This window comes from Malania oleifera, chromosome 2 (genome assembly GCF_029873635.1).
Source record: "Malania oleifera isolate guangnan ecotype guangnan chromosome 2, ASM2987363v1, whole genome shotgun sequence".
NCBI classification, from domain to species: domain Eukaryota; kingdom Viridiplantae; phylum Streptophyta; class Magnoliopsida; order Santalales; family Ximeniaceae; genus Malania; species Malania oleifera.
Genome location: NC_080418.1, coordinates 7,217,414 through 7,243,768, shown reverse-complemented (window position 1 = coordinate 7,243,768; position 26,355 = coordinate 7,217,414). Strand labels below are relative to the sequence as shown.

Sequence of the window (26,355 nt, the reverse complement as noted above, 5' to 3'; positions counted from 1 at the left end):
TATTTTTTACATTTTATGTTTTTTTTGTTAAGATAGTAATAAAAAAAATAGAAGAGTACTATTTTTTTTAAATTATAAATTTATCACTTTATATGCAGTGTTTTAAAAAATTAACAATAAATAAATTATATTTTTAAACGGGGTTCTTAACGAATATCCGTTTATGACCCGTTTATTAAACGGGCGGGTTTGAATTTATATGTTAGTCACCCGTTAGTAAACGGGTCAACCCGAACTCGAATCTGAATTGATTTAACCCTTACCCATTTATGACTCATCCAAACTCGACTCGCTAACTCGTTTTGCCACCCCTATGGCCTATACTAAGTAGTCCTATATAAGGATGGACTAGGCCTCAACCTTGTGTGGTGACCTTTTATAAGGCAAACTCGTGAAGTCCGTTAAAGTAGACAATATAGAGTTGGGTCGTGACTCTTACACTATTAGCATTGGTTAAGTCCAAGGAAATAACTTCTCAGCAAAAAAAAAAAAAAAATAGAGATAAAACTGTGTACACTGTGATGACCCTCTCCTTACTGTTGCAAAGCAGAGAGTCTTGTGACTTGAAGACACCTTTTTTATACATCCCATGACTAATCCATAATTACTTATAACTTTAATTAAAAGATTTTTATTACTAGACCATATTTTGACCAGCAACTTAGTAATTAATGGTGAGGTAGAGCACTAGTTACAAAAAATAATTTAATTAAATTATAAAAGAAGACAGAAATTAAAATACAAAGAAATCATTAGCTAATAAAAATAAATGGAAACTTACATATGGTTTTTTTTGTATATGTTCAATTGCTATTACACTAAATACAGGAAAAGTATTCCTTCACTTATGTGTCCATTTTTTTTTTTCCATGCTAAAATAACCCTGTGCTAGTGACCATTCAAAAATGAAGCAATGTTGTCATTGTATTCAATCATATTCTGATGAATAAATATTCGAGACCAAATGTAACCTAAATTTTAAATTTTAAGAAAAAAATATTATTGGTTGATCATATTTGTTCAATAAATTACAATAAATTAGTGGGCTACAATTGAAATGTTAGAGAAAAAATTAGTTAAATTAAAAAATAGGAAAAAATAAAAATAGAGTTAGTTAATTTTGTGAGACGATTAAATAAAAAATTATTGTTTCATCTCCTCCATGAGATAGAGACTAAAGAGGGTGATTGAGAAGATAAACTAAAGTATTAGACATTGGATCCAAGCTAAATCTCAATAAAAATAATTGCAATTAGGGGTTAGTAATTAATAAAGGCAAGAGTTAATCACGCCTATTAGATATTAATGAAAAAAGTTAGGATATTGGAGTTTACACTTCTTACTCAATTCTCATGTCCAATTTTGTGATTAGGATATATACTGTTTTCCCTGTTCTTTTTGAAAGGAATTATGTGTAACTATTTCTCACGGAGCCACAATACAATAAATAAGAATTAGGTGGATCTCTGCCTGTCTTCTTCATTATTGCCCACCTAGGTCATTAATACCAAAATTATTAAAATTTTTATTAAAAGTATGAATTTCGGATCTCAAATATGGATTTGAGATAGTGTGAACTATTGAGATAGTATTTAGAATATGGATTTTAGGCTTAAATTTGGATTTTTATATTAAAGTCGCATTTTGAAGTATAAATTTCGGATCTTAGATTTAGATTTAGGTACATTTAAATAACTTTTAATACAATTATATATATATATATATATATATATATTAATGAGCGGGAACTTTAGCCACCATGGCGCCACTTTGTGACTCAGTGTGGTACCAACCCGGGGGGTAAAGTTATTGTCGCCCGTCCATTGACGCACTCCTGATAATTTACTGGAATAACCTTTTAAAGGGGAATCGAATCCGTAATTATAGGGTTGCCAAAGTCACAAGCCGTCCTTATCACTTGGGCTAATCTAGCTGAACAAAAGAAGGGTGTAATATTACATCTTATTTAAATTTAATATAAATCCAAATTCAAAACTTCTTCCGAACACAAATCCATAATTGTGCCAAATCCATATCCACAACGGAATTTAACTAATCCATATTCAAACATACACATAAGGCCAATCCAAAATCCACTATCTTCTCATGGGAGCGGAAAATTATGAAATGCTAAGGAATAATTACGTTTGAAACTCAAATATTTGTACTCTTCTAGATGCAGGCCCTACCGAGCCTCTGGACTCACTTGCACCCATTGACCAGGTCATTAACCAGACGATAGAAACACGAGGGAAGTGTGTGGTGAATGATTGGATGGTCAATTCGACCATTGTAAGATTTGAAATAATATTGTAGACATTTTTTGTTTGGGTCAAAGGATTACAACTGTCCAAAATAAATATTGCATAAGGTGGGTGGTGTGAACAATCTGACCTTACCTTTCAAAAAATAAAATAATGGTGAATAATTTGGATAAAGTTTATGTTAAGAATTCCATGAGTGAGTTATCCCATATTAAAAAAATTGAGTGAATGATTAGTACTTATATATATAAAATTGAGCCAAAGATCCAACATATTTAAACTTTTGAATTATGTTGGTGTTCACCTATATGTATCAAAATCATCTATAGACTCCTCCGGTGCTATCGGCTTATTGGGTCTATTTGTGCACGGTTAATTTTCAGTTTTATTTGAAGTGTTTGTATCCCAAATTAGGGCAAAAAATGTACCTAGAAAACATAACTTAGTTCTTACTGACATAAGTTGAGCACAATAGACATTTTATTGAACAAACCTGCGACAAATGCAAAGTAACAATGCTCTTCTTGATCTCATGATCCATGTAGGGGGATATTGCATAGATCTTATCATCATGTTTTGTTTATGATTGGAGTGGAATAGAAAAGGACTAGTTTATAGGGTTTTATTTCTGCAAAGTTAATTTTCAATTTTGTTTGAAGTGTTTGTATCCCAAATTAGGGCAAAAAATGTACTTAGAAAACATAACCTAGTTCTTACCGACATTAGTTGAGCACAACAAATATTTTATTGAATAAACCTATGGCATGTAAAGTAACAATGCTCTTCTTGATCTCATGATCCATGTAAGGATATTGCATAGATCTTATCATCATGTTTTGTTTACGACTCCAGAGGAGTAGAAAATGACTAGAATGAAAATTTGAATTGGAAGTATAGCGAAATCAAATTATAAATTCGATTTCATTATTCTAATCAATTCTATTAGTTTGTGGGAAATTCTTCATATATATAATTTTTTTTTTTGAGAATTATCTATAAACCATCCAAAAGATGCAAAAGCAACCCAGTAGATTGTCTAATAAAAATCCCAAGTCCCAAATGGTAAAACCATCTGGAAATTAAGCATTATTTTTTTGAAAGGTAAATTATGCATTATTATCACATAACCCTTAAAACGAGAACACACTTGTACCTTTCAATACAACAGAGAACCCAAAACCCTCCAAAACTAACACCTTTATTCATCCATCTATTGAGGTATGATAATATTCCTATACTTAGGAAAATAACTTAATCCTTGACAAAGGGATAAATCTCATATCTTACGTTGCAGCTCCCATAAATAGTCCTCCCTCCTTGCTTCCCGGCGCTATAGATCGGAAGATCGCGTATTGCATCATCCAAACACTTCAGACAGTCCTCACTGGAAAGGTCCCTTGTGCACTGAACCAACCCATAAAGCGTCAGAAATTCATTACACAGCTTTTCTTCGTTGGCGTAATACAGTTTTTCGGATTGAACAGCCTTCTGGGAAAGACCACTTAGAAACTCATTAGTCTTGGCGACGAACAAAGTTGAATTAGTGAGGGTGTACACGTTATACAGGTAGAACTTGTTCGTCTCATCGATCTTCCCAAAGAAGTTCTCATCTGAGTACTTCAGAAGACAGTAATCGTACCATATGATTGCGCCTTTGTTGTTCTTGCAGCGGTTCTTGATCTCTTCCCTTGCCTCGGTGATGCAGCTTTTGCAGTTGGCAGAGGAGGTGTCCCCGCGGCAGAGGGCAAGGCCATAGGCGCTGTCATCGTCTTTGGCTCCTGCCGAGCTCCTGCTGAAGCCCGTTTGTGGGGCATCACGGGAGAGAGTGTTTATGACATTGTTCAAGTTGTTTTCGAAATTTGGGGTGAATTGTTTTCCTGAGCTTGAACAGATGTGGTACAGTGGGTCGACTCCTAGGATGGTTTGGACATGGAGAAGGAGAGCAAAAGAGAGAAGATAGAGAAAAGGGGAAGAAGTTGAGGAAGACATGTTTTGGAAGTGCGAAGGAGAAGAGGGTGCTGCTGGTTGGTTTGTGCATGGGATGTATGGGTGTATATATAGTGAAAATCTCGGCATTGGAATGATTAGTGCCACAAGTGACAAGTTGGTTACACTTCCTTTGACATTTTGTTTCGCTTCTCTCTCTCTCTCTCTCTCTCTAAAAATTGTGTCATTTTGCAAGGGTTTTTTTTGTCCTCTTTAGGATGTATAGGACAGATCAAAAGAGGTGAATAGCTCATGTTTATTTTTTTTTGCCATGTGCCTGGGTGTAATTTTTATGTTTCAAAACTTTTAGTTGAACTATTTTCCATAACAAATCATATTACTTCCCTTAGCCCATAAAAATGATGGTCACTTCTAAAATTTGTGATTACTCATTATCTGGGTTTGTGTTAAAACTTAATATACATTATTGGCCCATAACCTAACTAATAATTTAAACTTTTCGGATGTAATATAATTTTATATTACATCTTATTTTAAATCCAAGATCTCTTAAAACATAGATGAAATTTCTAAAAATTTGTACAAAACTCAAATTCAAATTTAAAATTTATATTTTCAAACATGCAAATTTTTGGGGCCACGTGGGAAAGTTAGCACGTGTGATGCCTTCATCAACCCTCAAGTATAACTTATGGCAAAGAGTTACCTTTGGGGCAACATGTCCCACTGTCCAAAATGAAAGTATTGTGATTGGTTGGAAGTTGTATTCAGGATTCACTCCATGTCTTGGATTTATCTTCATTAGCCTTTTGCCCAACCTCAATCAATAGAGATAACTAGCCACTACCCAACTAGTAGACTTTTTACCAACCTAAACATAAATAATCGATCACCAACATATACTGCGGGCCTCTTGTGTTACTCTCAAAATTTCTAAAGACAAAAACTAAAAACTTTGTTTCTTTATTTTTTAAAATTATAACAAGCCTTATAATAAATATGAGAAAACATCATTACCTAAGAAGCATCAAAACTGACTTGAGACATAATCACGATATGAAATAGAAGTACTATTAATTATGCAAAATTATCAATTACATATTTTATAGGCTATACTACTACTAATACGACCATCAAGTGCATTGATATTTTAGGATAATAATTTAATAAATTGAGGGCATGGCTAATGGTGGGCTGTCGCATGTCTCGTCCAGAAATTTAAAAAGAAAAAATTGAGTGGCAAATTGTGGATGTCTTTAGGTAGGTGTTGGCATCCAACATGTGTTGGGTACTAACACTTTTAGCTTCGAGAAGCATCAATAGTTCCTAGGTCATTACATAATGATAAAATAATGAAAAATGGATGTCATCATTGCTAAATAAATAAATAAATAACAATGAACACAACATTACTTTTCCAAGAAGCCCTAAGGAGCCTACACATGGCGACTGTGACGACGTAGCTGCGATAGCGAAAGGTACTAGCGTTCCGATGGACAAGAGCACCTGCGACAGCGACGATGATAACGTAGCTGTGACGATGAATGGTAACCAGCATTCCAACTACCAAGAACACTTGCGACAGCGACGGCGACGACGTATATGCGATGGCGAAAGGTATCCAAATCTCTGTAGTTGCGATGACGACTTCGTTTTTGCAAACCCGTTGGGAAGAAGCAGTGCAAGCTCCGGTCCATGCATTGCCAAAGATTGAAGTCTTGGGGGACGCTGCACACTAGATGGAGATTGCCGTCACCATCGTACCTCAGGTTCCATATACTCTTTCCACAAAAGGTTGATTTTTTATTTTTAGGCTTTCAATATGGAAAACAGGTAGCCGCTAGCCACCGTCAACCCTAGTTGTCAACCTAAGCTGTGCAGTTGCTACTTACCTGGGTTGCCCATGGCGGCACCTGTTCCATTGGTGACTACCTCACTGGTGGGACCTTTGAATCTGGTGAAACCAGTAAAAAGACGTATTCTCAAATGGTTACAAATACGGTGGTGCCTATGTTCAAAATGCCAATGCGTTATTCGATGGATATTAATGGAGAGAAAGACTTCATTTTTACAAAGATAGAGATGACAAAGGCAACAGAGTAAGAAGGTCGTAATTGCTTTACTTTTAGTTGATTGTGTAGTCTAAGGTGAAGGATCCAAGAAGCTTTGAAAAGTTTAGACCAATTAGCCTGTGTTTTGTTGCCTACAAAACTTTTTCAAAGATTATTGTAGGTCGATTGATGCGATGCCTGAATAAAATTATTTCTACGGAGTAAGGCTTTTTTCCCTGGTAGAAGTATGTTTGAAAATATTACTCTGGCGCAAGAAATGGTTCACTCAATCAATTGAAAGAGCAAAGGAGGAAATGTAGTATTAAAAGTGGATATGACAAAGGCTTATGATCGGGTTGACTGGAAATTTTTGATTTAGGTCTTACAGGATTTTGGTTTTTCTAGTCAAATTTGTAACTTAATAGCGGAATGTGTTAAGACCCCATGGTTTTCGATTATGATGAATGGTACGTATAGAGGTTTTTTCAAGTCCCAATGGGGCCTTCGGCAAGGTGACCCACTATCTCCATATTTGTTTATTTTGATGAAAGATATTTTTTGTAGACTATAAATTTTTTTTTTTTGAGGAAGGCAGAATTTAAAATTTTTATCTTCCAAGGAGAGTTTCTTTAATCTCTCATTTATTATATATTGATGACTTGCTTGTTTTTGTTAATTGAGAAAGGAGATCTTTGAGGATGCTTTTGAAGACATTGAATTTGCTTTTGAAGACGTTGGATTTGTATGAAAGTTGGTTTGGCCAATTAATCAACGAGGAAAAACCAACTCTCTTTTTGTCCAATAAGATCAACATTTTTAGAAGAAGGGGGCTATTTCGATAGACGGGTTTTGCAGAAGGGAAATTTCCAGTGATGCTTGAACTGTTGGTCTCAAAAATTCAAAATTAGGTGGGCACTGCCTTGACTAGGGAGATGATAAGAATTAAAAGGGAGCAGTGCCTGTGGATGGAGTGGGTATGACATAAACTACTTCCTAAGAAAGTATCGCTGTGTATGAGGAAAGCCATATTCTAATGTCTTCTTGTAGATGAGATAGTGTAGAAATTGGAATTTGATATGGTCTCATGTTGCAATTGCTGCGTGAATTTAAAAAAGGAGTCTCTCAATCATGTTCTGAGTACGGGATCCATCGCAAGTATAGTTTGGAAGAGAGCAGCGTCTGTCTTGAGAATTCTAAAATTTGATGCTGAACCATGGAGGGTGAAAATTAGAAGATGGTTTAGATGTGCCAAAAAATTAACCCCAAAAGGTAGGATTATCAGTTTGTTACCTACTATAATTTCTTAGAGGCTATGACTCATACGTTGTAAAGCTCGCATGGAAGATAAGTATGATTCGGGGGATGTAGTTTGATTATCTGTGAGGTTTTGGCTTACAAAAATTGCAGAAGGCGTGAAAGGTTCTCTGCCCTCTATAGATAAGAATTTATTGGAAGAGTTCTAGGTCAAAACGAAAATGTCGAAGTTTAGAACTTGAAAAGTAGTTTAGGAAAAGCCTGGAGTAGGTTGGTTGTAGCTAAATATTGATGACTCTTGTAGAGAAAATCTGGGTTCTTGTGGTGGTGGTGGTATCATTCGTGACTCATCTGATAATATTAAGGCCGCTTTCTCTAAAAAATTTGAGTTAGGTACTAACAATGGAGCGGAGTTGCGAGCATTTACTAGTGGTGTTTGACTTTGTAAAAAGTTGGGATATCAGAATATTTGTATTGAAAGTGACTCGGGATTGGTGGTGGGATGACTCACATATGGAATTTGTTCCTCCTGATATTTATGAGACTTTTGGGAATTGTTAAAGAAGTTATAAGATTTTCAGTTTTTTATAAAGCACAAATTTAGAGAAAGTAATTAGGCGGTGAATTTCTTGACTCATCAAGGTGAGGGAGGCAACACGAGGAAATATTTTGCAAGTGATGTACTGACAAGTAAAATGAGAGGTCTCATTCGTATGAATAAGATGAGTATTTCAAGACTTCGTATTTAATTGACATAATTTGGTTTTCCTCTGATTTATGTTTGCAAGTAATTGACATTATTTTGCAAGTAATTTGTTTTTTTTTTTTTATGTTTGGTTTTGATTACATATGTGCATATTTAGATTGTTTAAGTTGGATGATGGTACTAATTTTTATTATTAGTTTTGATGCATAGGATGGTTTTTATAGTTTATTTGTAAATCTCATGTGTTTTGCTTGTAACCACGGTATTCCTTCGTCATAAGCGAGAAATATCAATAAAATTGGAGTTTCGTTGAAAAAAAATAAAAAAATGGTCTAAGACACATAGTATGTTCTTTTTGCCCTCTTTTAAAAATTAGCCTTGTAATTAATAAGCCCCTCCCTGACTCGAACTTAATACAGCAGCAGGTCCTTGTAGGGAACTTTCGGCATATGAGGATAGATTAGGATTTAGGTCCAAGCAACTTTTATGAGGCAAAACCATGAGGTCTAGGCCAAGGCAAGTAATAATTGGATTAAGGCCATTGGTATCAAAGCTATTAGGAGTGCTGCCATGTGAGTGGGTCTTACAAAAAGATATATGTGACCCGTTAGTAAATGGGTCAACCCGAACTCGAATCTGAATTCATTTAACCCTTACCCATTTATGACCCATCCAAACTTGACTAGCTAACTTGTTTTGCCACCCCTGTGGCCTATACTAAATAGTCCTATATAAGGATGGACTAGGCCTCGACCTTGTGTGGTGCCCTTGTTGGGAAAAAAATTATATACGAACAATTCCCACAAGTAAATCAATGGAGTAATGCAAATGATAAATAAAAATAAGACACAAGAAATTTAACGTGGTTCCCTCAAATATCAAGGTACGTCCACGGGGCACGGCGGTCCAAATCCACTATCACCAAATATGTTGTACAAAGTGGATACAAAAGACATAAACCTTACAAATACACAAGAGTGTGTAAATAAATGTAGTAAGATGGAAAGCTCTCACCAAATATTCTGAACAAAGCTCCAAAGAACCAACCAAAATGAGCACAATGAGAGAAATACCAATATGTTGTAAATACACAATCGGAATATTCGTAGTAGGTTGCTGTAGCAGAGAAGACGATCGGCGCAGTTGCTGGAGTGAGGGTGCTGGAGCTGCAGACGTGAGTGAAATAGAATGGAGAAAAAAACTAAGGAGCTGCTGGTTGCTGTAAGTAGAAAAAAAATGGAGAAAAAAAAGGAGATGAAGGAGTAGCTTGCTGTTCCTGCGCGTGAGACCTTGGTTTCTAATTCAAAAAACATGTTGCAGCTATTTTTTTTTTTTTTTGGGGAAGCCAACAAACATTAAAGAAACTATTTTCCAATTGTTGGGCCCCACAAGGAGGGAAACCCAACAGCCCTTTTATAAGGCAAATTCATGAAGTCCGTTAAAGTAGACAATACACAGTTGGGTCGAGACTCTTATATAGCATAGACGCTATTAGCATTGGTTAAGTCCAAGGAAATAACATCTCAGCAAAAAAAGAAAAAGAAAAAATAGAGATAAAACTGTGTACACTGTGATGACCCTCTCCTTACTTTTGCAAAGTAGAGAGCCTTGTGACTCGAAGACACCTTTTTTTATACATCCCATGACTAATCCATAATTACTTATAACTTTAATTAAAAGATTTTTATTACTAGACCATATTTTGACCAGCAACTTAGTAATTAATGGTGAGGTAGAGCACTAGTTACAAAAAATAATTTAATTAAATTATAAAAGAAGACAGAAATTAAAACACAAAGAAATCATTAGCTAATAAAAATAAATGGAAACTTACATATGGTTTTTTTTTGTATATGTTCAATTGCTATTACACTAAACACAGGAAAAGTATTCCTTCACTTATATGTCCATTTTTTTTTTCCTTGCTAAAATAACCCTGTGCTAGTGACTATTCAAAAATGAAGCAATGTTGTCATTGTATTCAATCATATTCTGATGAATAAATATTCGAGACCAAATGTAACCTAAATTTTAAATTTTAAGAAAAAATTATTATTGGTTGATGATATTTGCTCAATAAATTACAATAATTTAGTGGGGAAAAAATGAAAATAGAGTTAATTAATTTTGTGAGACGATTAAATAAAAAATTATTGTTTCATCTCCTCCATGTGATAGAGACTAAAGAGGGTGATTGAGAAGATAAACTAAAGTATTAGACATTGGATCCAAACTAAATCTCAATGAAAATAATTGCGATTAGGGGTTAGTAATTAATAAAGGCAAGAGTTAATCACGCCTATTAGATATTAATGAAAAAAGTTAGGATATTGAACTTTACACTTCTTACTCAATTCTCATATCCAACTTTGTGATTAGGATATATACTGTTTTCCCTTTTCTTTTTGAAAGGAACTATGTATAACTATTTCTCACGGAGCCACAGTACAATAAATACAAATTAGGTGGATCTCTGCCTGTCTTCTTCATTATTGCCCACCCAGGTCATTAATACCAAAATTTTCAAAATTTTTATTAAAAGTATGAATTTTAGATGTCAAATATGGATTTGAGATAGTGTGAACTATGGAACTCTAGCCACCACGGATATATATAAAATTAATGACCAGAAACTCTAGCCACCACCGTGCCACTTTGTGACTCAGTAGTGTGGCACCAACCTGGGAGGTAAAGTTATCGTCGCTCGCCCATTGACGCACTCCTGATAATTTACTGGAATAACCTCCTAAGAGGGAATTGAATCCGTAACCATGGGGTTGCCAAAGTCACAAGCCGCCTTTATCACTAGGGGTGTACAAAAATTACCAAAAAATTAAAAATCGGCCCAAAATCAAATCGAAACCATAAACGGTTCGGTTTTTCGGTTTCAATTGCGGTTTTCAAAAATAAAAAAAGTTCGGTTTCGATTTCGGTTTTATGTTGAAATTGAACCGAAAAAAATTGAAAAATCGATTTATATCTGACCTTACCTTTCAAAAAATAAAATAATGGTGAATAATTTGGATAAAGTTTATGTTAAGAATTCCACGAGTGAGTTATCCCATATTGAAAAAATTGAGAGAATAATTGGTACTTATATATATACTCAAACTTTTGAATTATATTGGTGTTCACCTATATGTATCAAAATCATCTATAGGCTCCTCCGGTGCTATCAGCTTATTGGGTCTATTTCTGCATAGTTAATTTTTAGTTTTATTTGAAGTGTTTGTATCCCAAATTAGGGCAAAAAATGTACCTAGAAACATAACTTACTTCTTGCCAACATTAGTTCAGCATAATAGACATTTTATTGAGCAAACCTGTGACAAATGCAAAGTAACAATGCTCTTCTTGATTTGTGGAGTAGAAAAGGACTAGTTTATAGGGTCTATTTCTGCATAGTTAATTTTCAATTTTGTTTGAAGTGTTTGTATCCCAAATTAGGGACATAACCTAGTTCTTACCGACATTAGTTGAGCACAATAAATATTTTACTGAATAAACCTGTGACATGATGTTCTTTTTGATCTCATGATCCATGTAAGGGATATTGCATAGATCTTATCATCATGTTCTATTTATGACTTGAGTGGAGTAGAAAATGACTAGAATGAAAATTTGAATAGAAAGTATAGCGAAATCAAATTATAAATTCGATTTCATTATTCTAATCAATTCTATTCATTTGTGGTAAAAGATGCAAAAAGCAACCATGTGCAAATTAAGCATTATTTTTTTGAACGGTAAATTATGCATTATTATCACATAACCCTTAAAACGAGAACACACTTGTACCTTTCCATACAACAGAGAACCCAAAACCCTCCAAAACCAACACCTTTATTCATCCATCTATTGAGGTATGATAATATTCCTATACTTAGGAAAATAACTTAATCCTTGACAAAGGGATAAATCTCATATCTTACGTTGCAGCTCCCATAAATAGTCCTCCCTCCTTGCTTCCCGGCGCTATAGATCGGAAGATCGCGTATTGCATCATCCAAACACTTCAGACAGTCCTCACTGGAAAGGTCCCTTGTGCACTGAACCAACCCATAAAGCGTCAGAAATTCATTACACAGCTTTTCTTCGTTGGCGTAATACAGTTTTTCGGATTGAACAGCCTTCTGGGAAAGACCACTTAGAAACTCATTAGTCTTGGCGACGAACAAAGTTGAATTTGTGAGGGTGTGCACGTTATACAGGTAGAACTTGTTCGTCTCATCGATCTTCCCAAAGAAGTTCTCATCTGAGTACTTCAGAAGACAGTAATCGTACCCTATGATTGCGCCTTTGTTGTACTTGCAGCGGTTCTTGATCTCTTCCCTTGCCTCGGTGATGCAGCTTTTGCAGTTGGCAGAGGAGGTGTCCCCGCGGCAGAGGGCAAGGCCATAGGCGCTGTCATCGTCTTTGGCTCCTGCCGAGCTCGTGCTGAAGCCCGTTTGGGGGGCATCACGGGAGAGAGTGTTTATGACATTGTTCAAGTTGTTTTCGAATTTGGGGTGAATTGTTTTCCTGAGCTTGAACAGATGTGGTACTGTGGGTCGACTCCTAGGATGGTTTGGACATGGAGAAGGAGAGCAAAAGAGAGAAGATAGAGAAAAGGGGTAGAAGTTGAGGAAGACATGTCTTGGAAGTGCGAGGGAGAAGAGGGTGCTGCTGGTTGGTTTGTGCATGGGATGTATGGGTGTATATATAGTGAAAATCTCGGCATTGGAATGATTAGTGCCACAAGTGACAAGTTGGTTACACTTCCTTTGACATTTTGTTTCGCTTCTCTCTCTCTCTCTCTAAAAATTGTGTCATTTTGCAAGGGTTTTTTTGCCCTCTTTAGTATTTATAGGACAGATCAAAAGAGGTGAATAGCTCGTGTTTATTTTTTTGCTATATGCCTAGTTGTAATTTTTATGTTTCAAAACTTTTAGTTGAACTATTTTCCATAACAAATGATATTACTTCCCTTAGCCCATAAAAAATTATGGCCACTTCTAAAATTTGTGATTACTCATTATTTGGGTTTGTGTTAAAACTTAATATACATTATTGGTCCATAACCTAGCTAATAATTTAAACTTTTCAGATGTAATATAATTTTATATTACATATTATTTCAAATCCAAGATCTCTTAAAACATAGATGAAATTTCTAAAAATTTGTACAAAACTCAAATTCAAATTTAAAATTTATATTGTCAAACATGCAAATTTTTGGGGCCACGTGGGAAAGTTAGCACGTGTGATGCCTTCATCAACCTCAAGTATAACTTCTGGCAAAGAGTTACCTTTGGGGCAACATGTCCCACTGTCCAAAATGAAAGTATTGTGATTGGTTGGAAGTTGTATTCAGTATTCATTCCATGTCTGGGATTTATCTTCATTAGCCTTTTTGCCCAACCTCAATCAATAGAGATAACTAGCCACTACCCAACTAGTAGACTTTTTACCAACCTAAACAAAAATAATCGATCACCAACATATACTGCGGGCCTCTTGTGTTACTCTCAAAATTGCTAAAGACAAAAACTAAAAACTTTGTTTCTTTATTTTTTGAAATTACAACAAGCCTTATAATAAATCCGAGAAGACATCATTACCTAAGAAGCATCCAAACTGACTTGAGACGTAAACACGATATGAAATAGAAGTACTATTAATTATGCAAAATTATCAATTACATATTTTATAGGCTATACTACTACTAATACGACCATCAAGTGCATTGATATTTTAGGATAATAATTTAATAAATTGAGGGCATGGCTAATGGTGGGCTGTCGCATGTCTCGTCCAAAAATTTAAAAAGAAAAAATTGAGTGGCAAATTGTGGTTGTCTTTAGGTAGGTGTTGGCATCCAACATGTGTTGGGTACTAACACTTTCCGCTTCGAGAAGCGTCAATGTTTCCTAGGTCATTACGTAATGATAAAATAATGAAAAATGGATGTCATCATTGCTAAATAAATAAATAAATAACAATGAACACAACGTTACTTTTCCAAGAAGCCCTAAGGAGCCTACACATGGCGACTGTGACGACGTAGCTGCGATAGCGAAAGGTACTAGCGTTCCGACAGACAAGAGCACTTGCGATTACGACGATGACAACGTAGCTACGACGGCAAATGGTAACCAGCATTCCAACAGCCAAGAACACTTGCGACGGAGATGACAACGATGTATATGCGACAGTGAAAGGTAACCAAATCTCCGTAGTTGCGATGACGACTTAGTTTTTGCAAACCCATTGGGAAGAAGCAGTGCAAGCTCCGGTCCATGCATTGCCAAAGATTGAAGTCTTGGGGGACGTTGCACGCTAGATGGAGATTGCCGTCACCATCGCACCTCAGGTTCCATATACTCTTTCCACAAAAGGTTGATTTTTTATTTTTAGGCTTTCAATATGGAAAACAGGTAGCCACTAGCCGCTGTCAACCCTAGTCGTCAACCTAAGCTGTGCGGTTGCTACTTACCTGGGTTGCCCATGGCGGCACCTGTTCCACTGGTGACTACCTCACTGGTGGGGACCTTTGAATTTGGTGAAACCAGTAAAAAGACGTATTCTCAAGTGGTTACAAATACGGTGGTGCCTACGTTCAAAATGCCAATGCGTTATTCAATGGATATTAATGGAGAAAAAGACTTCATTTTTACAGAGATAGAGGTGACAAAGGCAGCGGAGGAATTTTGGTTTGCTTTGGTCTTGAAATTTACACGATCTAGGCCCTTAATAGATGTCATCAAAAGTACAGTGGTTAAAACTAGCTTGGGGATTATTGGAAATTCCAATGGTTAGTTTCATGGACAGTTAACATGTTCTTGTATAATTGAGATCTGAAAGGGACTTTGTGTATGCATGGGCCTGTGAAGGAAGAGTAATAGATGGGTGTTCGTTTTAGTTGTTTCATTGGACGAAAGAATTTGATCTAGAAAAGGAGTCTCCTTTGGCACCCTAATGGATATTCCTACCTGGCGTACTGATCCATATGTATTGCCTGGATTGTCTCCAAATCCTAGCATCCAGATTTGGTCGATTCTTAGGAGTTGATAATGCAACATTGAATAGGACTCCAACGTCTGGTGCATGGATATGTGTAGAGATTGAACTTCAAGAAGAACCGGTACAGGGATTCCCCATTGTTGTTTCAAATAATAAAGTGTTTTGACAGGAGGTACGATATGAGAAGCATGGTTTCTATTGTTCCAAATGCTGCCGTCAAGAACATATAGAGGCAGTTTGTAGAGCTGGAGAAAATAGGGGCAGGAGGGATAAAGAAATTACTCGTGTGCCAAAGAAAATGTGGAGAGAAAAGGAGAAACAGGAAGTAGAAGGACACATATGCCTCCCGACGCCCATTAATGTAGAGACGAAGGCTATGGAGTCTTACGTGAAGGAACCAGAATAGTCAGAAGGTGTGGAAAAGTCGCCGGTGATAATTGAAGTGCAGGAGGAAGGTGAAGTAAAGAAGGACGGTACCATTAACGTAGAGAATATTACACAACAAAAGGATGGAAATACTGAGGAAGTGTGATCAAGGCACGAGAATTTTGTGCTTGTTGCACAAGATAAAAAAACCAATAAGACATGGGTGGAGACAGCTATTTTGGTGAATGAGGGTAATTATGTGGATTTAGAGGAGGACTAAGCCTTGATTTGCGCATGTGTGGAGGCGGAGATGATGGGAGTGGATGAGAACCTGGTGGGGCAAGGTGGTGCAAGGGGGAACATGGAGGTAGTATCTGAAGTTTTAGAATTAGAGTGTGTTCAAATCCCAAAGTTAGATGGTGTTGATTTAGGTCTAATCCCAAGAGGAGGGGGGGAGGGGGGAGGGTGAATTGGGTATTTTAAAATTCTTTGAATCTATTTACCACTTAATCCTTATTTGTATATTTAGCAAATCAATTTTAGGGATTTATGATAAAGACATTTATTTTACCAATGAGTTCTTTTTACCTAATTAATTGTGTGTAACGTTATTCAACCTACACATGCAATACGAGTAAATCAAATGTAGTGCAGAAAGTAAAGAGTAAAGGGAAGAGAGAAGATAAACGCAGTTTTTACGAGGTTCAGCCAACTCGGCTTACGTCCTCGCCTTAAGCAACCACTCAAGGATTTCACTATAATTCGTGCTCCTTAAATTGGGACGAAACTTCCCTTATAATTCGCTGCTTACAAGAGGTACAACTTTCTCATACTCCGCTGCTTACAAGAGATACAACTCTCTCCTCAAACCCAGTTCACACACTGAACCGTGAATACAATGCAATCTGTAAAACACTCAAAATTGCTTCCAATCAAAGATGGTGAGTACAATTCAAAATCTTGATACATTTACCATATGATGAAATTTGAAGCTCAGAATGTATGAAACGATACAATCGTTCATGAACGTTATGCTTCAACACACAAACCCCTTTTTATCAAATCTCCCAAAACTATTTGTATAACTCAACGCTTTGGAGAATTTAGGTTATATCTTTGATTACAAAAAAACAATTTTGAAGATTACAAAGATGTTAAACACACTTTGTCAAAAACAATATTTCTCCAAGTATTTCAATCTCAATGTGATCTTGGAAGTATTTGACTTAATGCATAAATATGTATCTATATGATGAGAACACTAAAGATCAACACACTTACTATATGGTTTTCAAAAAATATCCTTCAATATATATATAGTTATAAACACTAAGGATCTTCAAATAAGTAGATTTGTTATATTGAAAACTATCAATTCTTTGAATGAAAACTCACTTGAACCAAAAGTGTTTAATCAATAACTAAAGTTCTTCTCAAGTGGTAATCTTCTAAAAAATGATTTACTATATGTACACACGAAATCAACCTCTTATCAAATATTCAAAAATGGATTTTGCAATGATAAGCTTTATGAAAAATAAATATACTCTTGATTCAACCAATAGCTAAAACCTTTCTCAAGTAATGAACATGTCAAAATCAATCTTTATATGAATGAGAAAACTTAATATCAAACTCCTCTAAGGATGTTCAAAAATAGATGTTGATATGAGAATCTCTTGATAAAACTAAATGGATTAATCAAACCTCAATACCAAGTTGAACGAAAGATGTATGAGTGAGATCCCTTTTGGTTTTTTGAGTTGATTAGCACAAAGAAGATGAATATCGGTTGGAGTGCAGGCAATCGTATCGCAATCAACTCAAGTTTTTCAATAAGATGTGTTTTTCTCTTCTTGTGTGTTTTAACTTTTCACGTTTATCTTTTTTCTTACATACTAGGGTTTAGATATGTAGTATAAATAGGTGTTTAACCCCTAGAACCAATCTTGACCATTGGATTATAAGATAGCTCGCGTGTTTGCTCAATAAAATTAAATTTATAATCTTTATTCCAATTTCAAATGACTGAGGTCAAAGGCCCAGACGACTGAAGTCCTTTTTATCCTTTGAAAAAATTTCTTAGACACAGGGTCAGACGACCGAGGTCAAGGGTCATACGACCGAAGCATCGAGTTTAGACAACTGAAGTCAAAGTTCAATCATCTGAGGTGCTTCTGCCAGTTTCTGTTTTTCACTAATAAATCTTTAGATGTCTGAGCTTATTCTTCAGATGTCTGAAGTAATTCTTCAGTTAACCGAACTTAAAGTTCAGTCATCTGAAGTTGCCACTTCAGGCTTCTGAACAGAAACTTCAGCTTTCTGAGGTTCTGTTCTTCTGATTTTTCAAACTCAATTCAAAATATGATTTGCTCTGTTTATTTATCCTTTTATAAGTCCATATAATCCCCTAAAAATGTTAATGAAATGCATGAGTCCTAAAGTAATTATAAGATATGATTTGAGCCTCAAATTAAATCATATGAAAATGTAAGTACATGAGGTCTAAGTACCCATTCTCATGACATTCTTGAACTTTGCCGCTTGCATCTTGATTCTTATATTCTTTGAGTTCCATGGAATGTGCCAAGATATGTAAACTTTAATCTTCATGGCTTCCATTACTTATTATCCTTCCATGCATGCTTAATATAATTCCTGTTCACAATCTCAATTGCATGGATCAAATACCAAGTAATTTGTTCTTATCAAAACAGGGTTGGACTCGTAGAGTCAACAATCTCTCCCCTTTTGATAATGGCAAATGTACGAGCAAAAATATAATGGGTTACGCCTAACAAGGCTCCCCTTCAATTAATGCATCAAATATTCAATAAATGAAATATCCTCATGCCAAATGAAATATGCTCATGTTCATACACACGTTGTTTAGCCCGATTTCAAATGGAATATGCTCCTGATTTTTCTCGTCTTATTTTGCTTTTTCTTTCGAGTTCTATTATTTTTGCTCATAATTTTTCTCCCCCTTTTGACATCAATAAAAAGGTGTAAAATAATAAGACATGAGTAGACATACCCTTATGTTCTTCTCCCCGTAGAAATCTTAAAGCTTGAAGCTTGTTCAACCATTAGATTTACAAAAAAAAATTTCTTCTCCCCCTTTTTGACATTAACTATCCCCCTTACTAATGCACAAATTTCAAAAATCATGTGAGGATATCAACTAATTGACGGGATACCAAACGTGGACAAATATTATATCAACTGTGAAACAAATGAGACACCAAAATTTGATTGATTTGATACCAAGTGATTACATCTTAAGTGATGTTGCTCCCCCTGAATTATATCATCTAATATGATTCTAGGCAACCTCTCGACTATGCATGGGACCTAATTTTCGCCTAATCTAGATAAGATTATCCTCCGCAAGTGGTTTGGTGAATATATTTGCCCATTGTTCATCCTTGCATACAAATTCAAGTGTCACATCTCCTTTTTGCACGTGATCACGAAGAAAATGATGTCTTATCTTTATATGTTTAGTTCGTGAATATAATATAGGATTATTTGAGATGTTTATTGCACTAGTATTATCGCAACTTATGGGGATTTTTTCATAACTTAATCCAAAATCCTTTGTTGCTTCATGTATAGGGTTTGAGCACAACAACTACCTGCTGCTATGTATTTAGCCTCAACTGTGGAAAAAATAACTGAATTTTACTTCTTGAAAAATCAAGAGACTAAGGAATTTCCTAAGAAGTGAAGTGTACTACTTGTGCTCTTCCTATCCACTTTGCTGCCCACAAAATCAGCATCTGAATAGCTGATAATCTCAAAGGATGCATACTTAGGATATTGACTCACTCAAAAAATGAGCAGCTTGAAAGCTATCCCAAGTATAGGAGTTACGTCGTGTAATATTAAGCCCAAGGGCTAGATCGTCTCCTCAGGGAATGCGTTTTAATCTCAGATTTTACGTTCTTCCAATCGAAATTAAAAATGTACTGAACTCAGTTCAGATTCGGGATTTCAAGATTGTTCAATTTCACTTTTGACAAATTAAATAACACGCAATTTAAACCCTGAAATTAACATGCACTAAATAAAAGAAAACAAGAATAGAAATTCTAGTTTACTTGAAGAAACATTGGGACACGCACTAATTAAAACTGGAAACTACAAATAAAGAATTGAAACACGCTAGAATGGAAACTCTAATCTACCTAAGGAAACATTGACACATGCACTAATTAAAGATGGTAACCTAGAACATGGGATTAAAACACACACTATGGAAACTCAATCAACACATACGTGCGTAATAAAAATTGAATCTTTAACACGAATCAAGAATGCGAATTAAAATTAAAATAGCAATCAACCTAAACAATAACGTGACACAAGAAATAAAAACACAAACTTTGTATTTTATTTTAGTTTTCTATATATTTTTTTTATTTTTATCTTAGACTTCATTAATTAAACACATAAAATCAATAAACTTTAATACTAAAAAGAACTATAATTGAAAGAGCATCTAACTAAATGATAAAGGAAAAAAAAAAAAAAAAACAAGTCTTTAATAAAATCCAATGAATAAAGACAAAATAACAATTAACATAGAGTAAATAAATAAATAAAAACAAGAAGAAGAAGATGAGAAAGAGAGAGAGAGTAAGAGAAAACAGAGCATGGCCGAGAGGAGTCCTGTGTTGCTGGAGTTGGCTGTGAAACAGAGGAATTCCGGCTGAGGAAGACTGCTATGGTGGTGGCTCTCGGTGGTGCTAGTGTTGGTCGAGAAGGGCTATTCAATTCTGCAGCTTTCTGCTGTGTTACTGTGACTGTTGCTGCTGGTGTTACTCGGGTTGCAGCAGCTGGTCGGGGGTGGAGATGGACCTGCAGGCAGCAGGGACTGCTGCTGGCTGCTGGCGGTTTGCTGTGGAGGAGGAGAACTGCTGTGTTGCTGTTTTTGGACAGTAGAGAACTGCTGTGTTGCTGCGGCGGAGCTGGTGCACACTGTTTGGCCGGATGTTGCAAAGACACGAAGATTAACCGAGAGGGAGAGAGTGAGAATAAGCGGATGAGAGATTGGAGAGAGAAGAGGAGCAGGGATGAGTGGAACTGGGAACGAGAGAGGCTACAAGAAATTAAAGAAAACAAGGGAGGAAAGAAAGGGAAGCAGAGAAAGGCAAAGCGGCAATTGAAAGAGAAAAAAAAACAAAAACCAAAGAAGAAGAAGAAGAAGAACAACAAGAAGAGAGGAGAGGAGAGCAGAGGAGAGCCCTCGGGGTTGCCTGCCGAACAGGGGGAAGAAAAGAAAGAAATTTAAAGGAGGAAATAAGCTGCACTAGGACCCGGATCCAACCAACTTGACCCGGCAACTTGACCCGAATTGTTGTATTTTTTTTTTGTTCTCTGTTCGTCACAAATTCTGCTCTTCTGGAGTCTGTATCTCACAAAACTTAAAACACGAAAGTTGTAGATGATCCTTTCCTCTTTCTCCAGAAATTTGAATCGTCTCGATCTGAGCTCGGACGGAAAAGTTATACACAAAATACGAATAGATGTTGGTTTTGATTCCCGGGAATTTTCCTGCGACAAAAAATTACCAAAACTTCATAAATAGTGCAATAAAGTTCAAGAATGATGATTTTGACACTTTATTAAAATATTGGACAATTTTGGACATTTAATTAAAAATATAAACCGTAAAGCCCGGGTTAAGCGTCCAATTACGCAGTTTTGATGCATAATCACACCCCCCAACTAACGTTTTGCTAGTCTCTAGCAAATGACGTGAATGAATTTCAGGGCGGTGTCTACAACTACATACTCCAGTAATCATGAAATAAACGCACATGAGACAATATTATACCACTTCACATACAAACATAACTGAACTTCACACAAGCTCGTTCACATTCAATGCACACGGCTCCAAAGCACATCACTCATGCAAGTTTCATCGTTTATATGTGATTTGAGAGTAGTGTACTCACATAGAGTTAATCAGTGGCACATTCAGAGTTAATGCAATCATATAAGTTCGAGTATAAACAGGTAAACTCTCGAGGTGTGTGTGATGTGTGTGACTCAGTACACTTAGGACGCGAGTGGACACTTACAGAACGGTCGCTTTGACTCGGCCTAACTGGTATACCCTCAAGAACACTCAAAGAAAATGGGTTCACTCATCATATGTGAGGAAGAATGTCGCGATCAAACATCCCACATATTAAAAGGAACAAACGCTTGGTATATGGAGTGAACTAGTCTTGAAAGGATCTAGCCTATCTATGAGGTGTCGGGTCCTTCACCCTAGCATCTTCTCACCTACTCGCCATATCCAACTGAGACCACCCTAGATCAACTTATTCACAAACTTGTCGTGAATACATCTGAGGCATTAACCGGTTGAAGAATCTTCATACGTGGAAAATATGTGTCATCCTTGACTTTTTGTGATATGTATTTGGGCCGGCATTGACATTTCATTTCATGCGCATATGTGTTGCTTATTCTTTTTTTTTTGCTAATTCTTCATTTTCTGTCTTTTCTTGATCAATAAGGACATTATAACACTTCTTTTGTAATCTTCATACCATCAATGGGAATTGAGCTCGAACAGGGGTCCATGAACTAAGTTTATCTCTAGGGGTGGCTCAGCCTTCACATTTTGAATAGGCTACAAGACCTAGGCTTCTATCTCCCCACTAGGTGTCACCACTAGGCTAGCAAATAAAAAAAAATAGACTAGTGTACAAGGAATCATCCCAAAAAATAGAATTGAGTTATGTGAACTCTGATTTAATATTAACGCTCAAAAGGACGATAAATAGCTCAAGGATATCTCACAAGGTGTCATAGTCGCCACGGGTGTTCTCTCAGTGCTCACAAGAAACCCTAAGTGCAATGAATCACGTGAATGTGCTTATTCAGTCTCGTGAGATGCCGTGTAAATACAGGAAATTATATAGTTAAATTAACACGAATGTACTACCAATCGATTTTTCATGGAGTCATAAGATCATATAAAGAGAAAACTATGCATGATTGACTCAAGTGTGTCATTCTTAAGTTATACGCAAGTATGTGAAAGGTATGAGTCAGTGTTAAGCATGGCATAATGCAATGTAATTCCTCAGTGCTCCTCCTTTCTTTCTCTCTTTTTGATTTTTTGATTTTTTTTTTTGATTTTTTTGTTTTTGTTTTGTTTTTTTTGTTTTTTTTTTTGTTTTTTGTTTTTAAACCCAGTACGTGTACGTGCACAGTGTCACATGCGAATGCTCATCCCCCCCAACTAAAGTGGAACGTTGTCCTCAATGTGAAAGCATAGGGGAAATAGAAAATACTGTGCACGGGAAAAGTAAGGCGTACCTGAGTGGTGAAATAATGGAAAACAAAGATCGAACTACGAGAAAATAGACCTGAAAACTAACTAAAAATAAAATAAGATAAAATAAAAGGACAAGAACGAAAAGAAAAACATCACAATTGTCTGGCGGAGGCTCCGGAGGAATTTCGTTTAGTGGCCGCAGGTCTATAAATTGCAATGGCGGTTCTCCAAATTTGAGCTGCCACAATCGATCAGTCGTTATACCTGCACGAAAATCAGCCTCAAATGAATTAATGCTTATCAATATACCAAACAATACGTGTGCAGGTCGACCCTCGTGTGTGGACAAGAAAGGGTCTTTATTCAACATTGTGTCCAGGAAATGTACTTCTTTACGAACTAACGGTAGAGAGAAAGTGAGCGGAATAATTACCTGTAGTTCTTCAGAAGCATTAACATTAAAGGTTTTACCTGGTTCTTTGAAAATTATATTCTCACCAGACTGGTCACCCTCTTTATCTGGTGTACATATCATCATACCACTGCAAGAGTCTACCTCCACATTAGGCTCCTTAACATCTGATTTAGGTGGGAGTGACGGTTCCACGGTTTCTGAGCTCGGAGTATGAGGTACCACAGGTTGGTACTCCGTATGAGTATCAGTCTCCTCATCAACTAAATGCTCCGCTTTTGGGCTCGTTTCCTTTGATTTTTCTTTGAATTCATCTATTTCAGCCGTAACTTCCGGTGCTGGGACAACTATTTGTCCGACAATGAGCATTTCAGATTGGGGGTCGTCTTTCTCGCTACTGAAGGTGATGGTGGCCTCTGCTGTCTCAAGAGAAACATCATGTATTTGTTGTTGTGGTTGCTGGTACTCTTGAGAACTAAGCTGAAGTTCTGCGAGTGTTTCCTCGTTTTATAAGATATCCAACTGTGTGCTTATCGCGTTAATGGTATCCCGCAATTCATTATTATGATCGACTTGAGTTTGCATGAATTGTTGGAGCATGTTCGCCATCTGTGTTATGCTATCCTCCAAAAATTCTAATGGCATACAGCTTTGAGGGATCTGTTGTGGCTGGTAATGAGGCGGAGGAATATCTGGGTATTCTGGTGGTTTATATGCATCATCACCACTAATTGTGCTGATAGGGTGTGCAGTCATGGGTGCCTGAGTGTATCGTGTATTGCACTGTGGGATATTGTCAGCTAAGTAATCAAAGAATGATAATACCTGATCTGGATCCTCGCTGACGGGCTCTCCATTAGACATAGTCTGGACAAAACACTTGCAATCAGGGGTAAGAGCAGTATAAAAATAATCAGCTAACCTCCATGAGTCAAACCCGTGATGTGGACAAGTGCTTAGTAGATCCTTGAATCGCTCCCAGCAAGCCCTAAATGTCTCGTCATCCTGCTGCACAAAATTAAGAATCTGTTCCTGCAAAAATTGAGTTTTCTGTGAGGGACAAAATGCATGTAGAAATTCACGCTCCATATCAGTCCAATTAGTGATAGAGTGAGGTCTCAAGAAATGAAACCAAATCAGTGCCCTATCCTGCGAAGTTGCAAGAAATAAATTTAGTCTAGTAGATTCGTCAGCTCTAGCATGAGAGAAAAACATGTTGCAGGTTAATTCAAACTCTGCTAAGTGCTGATGATTTTGGCACTTTATTAAAATATTGGACAATTTTGGACATTTAATTAAAAATATAAACCGTAAAGCCCGGGTTAAGCGTCCAATTACGCAGTTTTGACGCATAATCAGATACCATAATCCAATTTCCACAGTTCCTATCAGGTATCTAAGTATTTGTTTGACAACTAGCAAATGTGACTCTTTTGGTGCAGACTGAAATCTTACGTACAAACATACGCTAAACATTATATCAGGTCTACTAGCAGTCAGATATAATAAGCTACCAATCATTCCCCGATAAAGTTTGACATTTACTGGTTTAACTTGTTCATCCTTGTCTAATTTCAATGAAATGCTCATAGGTGTACCTAGTATTTTTCCATATTCCATACTAAACTTTTTGAGTAGATCTCTAATATACTTTGATTGATTTATGAATTTTCCATGTTTTGCTTGTTTGATCTGAAGTCTTAGGAAGAAATTTAGTTCACTCATCATGCTCATCTCAAATTCATTTTGCATAGTATTGGCAAATTCATTACACAATTCTTGATTTGTGGCTCCAAATATGATGTCATCTACGTATACTTGAACTAGGAGAATATCATCTTTCTTAATCTTTATGAAAAAAGTTGTATCTATCTTTCCTCTTATAAATCCATTTTCAAGTATAAAATCGCTTAGCCTTTCATACCAAACTCTAGGAGCTTGCTTTAAACCGTACAAGACTTTTGTTAGTCTATAAACGTGATTTGGATTCTTATGGTTTTCCAAACCTAGGGGTTGTTCTACATACACTTCTTCATTTATGTAGCCATTTAAACAATGCAATTTTGACATTCATTTGATATAACTTGAAATCCTTAAAAGCTGCATACGCTAAAAGCATTCGAATGGCTTCCATTCTAGCTACAGGTACAAATGTTTCTTTAAAATCTATACCTTCTTCTTGATTATATCCTTGAGCTACTAATCTAGCCTTATTTCTCACAACTACTCCATGTTCATCTTTCTTATTCTTATATATCCATTTGGTTCCGATGATTGACTTATCATCAGGTCTAAGAAATAATGTCCATACTTTGTTTTTCTCAAATTGATTTAACTCTTCTTGCATGGATAACACCCATGATTCATCCTCTATAGCTTCACCCACATTCTTAGGTTCTTCTTGAGATAGAAATGCAGTGTGACAAATCATATTCCTAAGTGAGGATCGAGTGGCTACTCCATGTAATGGTTCACCTATTATTTGATCTATGAGATGATTCTTTATGTATTTCCATTCTCTAGCTGGTTCATTAACCTCATTTTCAGTTTGATTAGTTTCAGTGGATGGTTCCTTAAGTTCATTTTTATTTTCTAAATCATTCTCAATGGATAGTTCTTCAAATTCTTTGTTAATTTCATCTTCATCAGTTCTTTTGGAGAAGGGATTTGACTCATCGAACACAACATGAATAGATTCTATAACCGTTAATGTTTGTTTGTTATACACTCTATAGGCTTTACTATCTAAGGCATACCCTAGGAAAATACCTTCATCATATTTCACATCGAACTTTCCTAGATGTTCATTGTCTCTAAGCACAAAACATTTATAGGCAAAGACATGAAAATATGATATGTTTGGTCTATGACCATTCCATAACTCGTACGAAGTCTTATTAAGTGATGGTCTAATCAGAACTCTATTTAGCACATAGCAGGCGGTATTCACTGCCTCAGCCCAAAAGTACTTAGGTAATTTATGTTCATTAAACATAGTTATGGCCATTTCTTGCATAGACTTATTTTTCCTTTCAACTACACCATTTTGT

At 36.1% G+C, this 26,355-nt stretch overlaps 2 protein-coding genes across 2 annotated transcripts; both read right to left on the bottom strand.

Annotated features, from left to right (window-relative positions):
- Positions 1-3,296: 3,296 nt before the first annotated feature.
- LOC131147581 (cysteine-rich repeat secretory protein 38-like) lies at positions 3,297-4,289 on the bottom strand. The gene has a single exon (XM_058097072.1). The coding sequence runs from the start codon at positions 4,251-4,253 to the stop codon at positions 3,516-3,518; it is 738 nt and encodes a 245-aa protein (XP_057953055.1). The 5' UTR covers positions 4,254-4,289; the 3' UTR covers positions 3,297-3,515.
- A 7,709-nt stretch (positions 4,290-11,998) lies between these two features.
- LOC131147671 (cysteine-rich repeat secretory protein 38-like) lies at positions 11,999-12,904 on the bottom strand. Its single transcript, XM_058097186.1, has one exon. It carries the CDS (start codon positions 12,902-12,904, stop codon positions 12,119-12,121), a length of 786 nt encoding a protein of 261 aa, XP_057953169.1. The 3' UTR covers positions 11,999-12,118.
- Positions 12,905-26,355: the final 13,451 nt, after the last annotated feature.

Bases quoted from the DNA above. Each gene is read 5' to 3' on its own strand.
- LOC131147581 (XM_058097072.1), bottom strand. From the start codon at position 4,253: ATGTCTTCCTCAACTTCTTCCCCTTTTCTCTATCTTCTCTCTTTTGCT.
- LOC131147671 (XM_058097186.1), bottom strand. From the start codon at position 12,904: ATGCACAAACCAACCAGCAGCACCCTCTTCTCCCTCGCACTTCCAAGA.